The following is a 5130-nucleotide window of genomic DNA, read 5'->3' as shown; positions in this document are numbered from 1 at the left end:
TTTTGGCTGTGCTGCGTGGCTTGTGGGATCTTAGTTCCCTGACCAGGGATTGAACCCGGGGCCACTGTAGTGAAAGCATTGAGTCCTAACCACTGGACTGCCAGGGAAGTCCGTGATTTTACTACATTTTTAAAATTTAAGGAGCACACCTTTGCACACAACCCCAAGATGACAAGGAGTGATGGCGAAGTGATGAGTCTCTGAGCTGCTCTGTGAAAGAATTTGTTAGTTTTAGGTTATAGTTGTTTCGAATCTTCAGTCAAATTCTACAAAAATCTTAGCTGAGAGGAAATGCAAATCTCAGGGAGCATTTTAAAAATCTATTTTTGGCCCAGTTATGATGTAGCATTGACTGGCTCCAGAATTTTTAACATTACTGGTTAGAAACCACTGGTGGCGGTCAAAATGACTTGTAGCTTACAAAGCATGTGGGCATTCTTTTTGGAGAAAGTAGACAAGAAAATTTGAGCTGTTGTTTCATGTAATAAAGTAGAATCAAGTGATAAATCATTTGGGCTGTATGCGCAAATGGACAGTGACACAGCTAAATTAGTCACAATTGTTCACCACAGGCCAACTTCATGATAGATAAAGGGCTATATATCAGCAATGTTCCCTTAGAAACAGTCCTGATGTGTCTGTGAGCAGGAAAATAATTCTATGGCTACAATCAACAAAGAAGTATCAGGCTAGCTCACCAAGCCCAACCAAACCCCTATCTCGCTGCAGTTTTATAAAGATTAGCATATCACATGAGCCAAATGCTGTGCCCCAGTGTAAAAATATGATACTGTTACTTTGTAGAAAAAGTGTAAGCCCTGCTCTTCAACACCAATAAAATAGAAGCATTCATAGATACTGAGTTCAGTGTGATCCAAAAACTGAAGCATAAAATAGCTATCTGGTAACAGAACATTTTAAAACATCAAGACAGATGAGAATTCGGGCTCGGAAAATAAATGACTATGAAGAAAGATAAAAAGAAGAGAGATCTGGGGTTTCTCTGAAGACCCGGCTCTGTGGCCAAGTCCTCCCTGTAGCGAGCTGCCATTGCCATGGAAACCAGTGGGAAGGGCAGTGGGGGCCTGTGACTCCCGCGCAGGGCGGCGGGGGTTGGGGGGGCTGGGGGTTCGGGGTGGAGACGGGGTGGTGACCTGTGACTGGTATACTGTCCCCCAGACCCTCTCCAAGAGACTCCACCGAGCTGCTGCTTCCTGAACTCGCTCCCGGGAGCGGTGCCCCAAAGCAGCCAGGAGAGACCACTGTCCCGCCATCTTGATGACAACACCCCCGTGTCCCCTTCTGGCTCAGGCTGTCAGGCAGCGCTCTGTCCATGGCCTCTCCCAGATAACCAGCAGTCTATACATCAGCAATGGGGTGGCAGCCAACAATGAACTCATGCTGTCTACCAACCACATCACGACAGTCATCAACGTGTCGGCAGAGGTGGCCAACACGTTCTTCAAAGACATCCAGTACGTACACGTGCCGGTGGTAGATGCTCCCACCTCGCACCTCTACGACTTTTTTGACCCTATCGCAGATCACATCCACAGCGTGGACATGAAGCAGGGCCGAACGCTGCTGCACTGCGCCGCCGGGGTGAGCCGCTCTGCCGCTCTCTGCCTCGCGTGCCTCATGAAGTACCACTCCATGTCGCTGCTGGACGCCTACACGTGGACCAAGTCATGCCGCCCCATCATCCGGCCCAACATCGGCTTTTGGGAACAGCTTATCCATTATGAATTCAAGCTGTTTAGTAAGAACACCGCTCACATGATCAGTTCCCCGGTGGGTATGATTCCGGACACCTACGAGAAAGAGGTCTGTTTGATGATGCCGATGTGAGCCATCCCGGTCAGCCCCTGACATCTGCTGCAAATCCTATATCAACATTGAACGTTGAACTTTTGTTGGTAAAGGAACTAGAAACCACCTTTTAGAAGGCAAGCAAAAAGGGCAGGGGGAGTTTTTAGCTCAGTATGCCTTATCTTTAAAGAATAAAATTCATTAAAAGTAAAATGGTGACAATGTTTCTTATCCTGTGAGCGGCACGGCATGGCTGCTGCGGCCTGGCAAGAGAGGAGGGTGCCGAAGGTGGTGCCCAGCTCAGATGGACCTGAACCCTGGGACCTGCCGGAGCAGACTACTAACCCAGGGGTGAGTCACCCACAGCCGCTCCTCCCACCCACCCAGCGCCCCAATCCCACCTGGTTCTTCCCAATCCAAAGCCAGAGGCTTAGACATTGTGGTACCCACTGTGTGCTTCTTACAGTAAGTGCCAACCTACTGGATAAGTGGCCTTCTTGGGGTTCTCTGGGAGTCCTGGGGGAGCCTCAGGCCACCCCTGACCCCACCTTCAACCACAGTGACCCAACTCTGATTTTCTAGATTAGATTTACATGTTAAATAGTTTTCAAAAAAAAAACAATTCCACTATATAAAGTTCAAAAATATTTTTTCCAGTGCTGTACTAAATGGCAAGGTCTTGAGTTGCCCTCAGCAATCCCCACCAGCCTTTGTGAAAAAGGAACATTAATCCCCTTCTCCAGGGCACTTGCTAAGAGAGAGAGCCCGCCTGACACAAGGCCTCCGTTGCTCTCATGGGCCTTGGCATGGTAGGCTGGAGCTGCTGGCCAGGACTGGCTCTGTCACCTCCTCCCATTGTAACTGGGGCCTCTCAGAGCCTCCATTTCCTTACCTGTCAAAGCAGTGGGAGCCTGTCTCTCCCAGGGTTGCTGTGAGGATTAGATTCCTTAGCATGGGACCTAGCAGGCGAATGGTTTCCTGCTTAGAGGAAAGGGCTGCTCTTGTTATTAAGGATAATCTTTAGCCCTGCTGGTTGGGGGTCAGCACATCCATCCTCACAGCGGCCTTTCCCCCATCTGTATACAGCCCTTTGTTGTCTACACAGCGCTCTTCTAAAAAATCATCCTGTCTATAAGAACAAACGGTCTGGGCTTCCCTGGTGGCGCAGTGGTTGAGAGTCCGCCTGCCGATGCAGGGGACACAGGTTCGTGCCCCAGTCCGGAAGGATCCCACATGCCGCGGAGCGGCTGGGCCCGTGAGCCATGGCCGCTGAGCCTGCGCGTCCGGAGCCTGTGCTCCTCAGCGGGAGAGACCACAACAGTGAGAGGCCCGCGTACCCCTAAAAAAAAAAAAAAAAAAACAACAACAAAAAAGAAAACAAACGGTCTAAGGTTCTTTTGGACCCTACCTCAGAGGAGGCCTACATTTAGAGCCTTTTCAGCGATCCTATTGTGTCATTGTATTTAATCCATGTGAAAGCAAGAAGCATCATTCCAGGGCCCCCTGTCCACTACCCAAAGGCCTTATTTATAATCACTGACCATTAGAGCCAGCACCCTGGGGTTCCACCAGGATCCGTGAAGGCACTTGCCAAAGGGATGAATGAGTGGGCCCCAGAAGTAGGCCCTGGAATCCAGGATTGTTCAAAATCCCCAGGTATCTGGCTCTGGCTTGGGAGCAGCTATTCTAATCGAGAATTGCTCTAGGTAAACAATATGAGACAAACAGCACAACCACTCTGGTTGATGCAGACCTGTGGGTCCAGACCCCTTTCTCTCCAAACCCATCTCCACTCCCACTTCCACAAAAGGAGTGTCCAGGGATGCAATTTGGGGCAGTGGGGGTGAGGGACATTATGAAAACCTCTGCTCTAGATGGATCCTCTCCTTTTACAGATGGAAGACCAGGCTCACAAAACACAAGGGCTAGTGTGGCAGTTCCTCCACAAAGCAGCCTTTCTGGCAGAAACCCAGAAAGAAAATTTCTTTTCAAGCATTTTTAAAAGAAATTTGTTTGTATATATATATATATGTGCGTGCGTTTTCATTTTTTTAAATACCTAAATTAACACACCATAAAATTAACTCTCTTTGGACATACAGTTCTATCAGTGTTAACAATGGGTACATTTGTGTAACCACTGCCACAATCAGGACACAGAGCAGTTCCATGACTCCAAAAATTTCCCTCATGTCTTCCCTTCGTAATCAAACTCTGGCCCCCACCCCAACCTCTGGCAAACACTGATTGGTTCTCCATCCTATAGACTTGCCTTTAACAGAATGTCACATTAATGGAATCATACAGGATGCAACCTCTGGTGACCTGTTTCTCTCAGTCTTTGTGATTTACCCATGTTGTAGTCCATTGTATGGATGTACCACAGTTTGTTTTACATTCACCTGTGAAGGATATTTGGCTTTGTATTACTTTCCTCGGGGCTGCTATAAGAAAATACCAAAAACTAGGTGACTTAAAACAACGGAAATATATTTTCTCACAGTTCTGGAAGCCAGAATCCTAAATGGAGGTCTCTGCAGGGCCATGAGCCTCCGAAAACTGTCGGGGGTAGGGTGTCGGCGGTGGGGGGAATCCTTCCTTGCCTCTTCCTAGCTTCTGGTGGTTGCCAGAAATCCTTGACATTCCTTGGCTTGTAGATGCATCACTCCCGTATCTGCTTCTGTGGCCGCATGGCTGTGTGGCCACATTCCCTAGTGTGTCTTCACATCCGTCTTTCCTCTGTGCATATCTGTGTTCAAATTTCCCTCTTCTTATAGGACACCAGTCATATTGGGGGCTCATTCTACTCCAGCATGACCCTATAACAACCATTTATTAGGAAGCTATTATATACCAAGCACAGTACTGGGCACTTTACAACAGTGTCTCAAGACTTTTCAACAGCCCTTCAAGGTGGTCCACCTCCTACAAATGAGAAATCAGAGGTTCCAAGAGTTTAAGGGATTTGCCAAGGCAGTACACAGCTCAGGAGTGAGGAGGTGACATGCACACTGGGTTCTCTTTTCTTGCATTTCTTTCGAGACAAAGGTAAGTAGATTGAAGAAAGGAAAAATTTGAGTCATACCCTTGATTACCAAATAGTATACATACGAATCACCTGAGGATTCTTTTATTATACAGATACCTGGGCCTCAGCGGCACAAATTTAGTTTCAGTAGGTAATAGGTAAGTTCCAGGAAGCTGCCTTCTTTTAGGCCACGCCAAGCAGCCTATGGGAATTTAGTTCCCCCACCAGGGATCGAACCTGGGCATTCAGCAGTGAGAGCACAGAGTCCTAACTACTGGACCACCAGGGAATTC

The 5130-nt window shown here is 48.0% G+C and overlaps 1 protein-coding gene across 1 annotated transcript; it reads left to right on the top strand.

Moving 5' to 3' along the window:
• The first annotated feature begins 1278 nt into the window (after positions 1–1278).
• DUSP21 (dual specificity phosphatase 21) lies at positions 1279–1848 on the top strand. Its single transcript, XM_024734198.1, has one exon. It carries the CDS (start codon positions 1279–1281, stop codon positions 1846–1848), a length of 570 nt encoding a protein of 189 aa, XP_024589966.1.
• Positions 1849–5130: the final 3282 nt, after the last annotated feature.

Source organism: Neophocaena asiaeorientalis, unplaced genomic scaffold, assembly GCF_003031525.2.
Source record: "Neophocaena asiaeorientalis asiaeorientalis breed wild unplaced genomic scaffold, Neophocaena_asiaeorientalis_V1.1 scaffold426, whole genome shotgun sequence".
NCBI lineage: Eukaryota > Metazoa > Chordata > Mammalia > Artiodactyla > Phocoenidae > Neophocaena > Neophocaena asiaeorientalis.
Note: the sequence above shows the minus strand (reverse complement) of the source record. Positions and strands in the feature narration are given on the sequence as shown.

Coding starts and splice junctions, on each gene's coding strand:
- DUSP21 (XM_024734198.1), top strand. CDS start 1,279: ATGACAACACCCCCGTGTCCCCTTCTGGCTCAGGCTGTCAGGCAGCGC.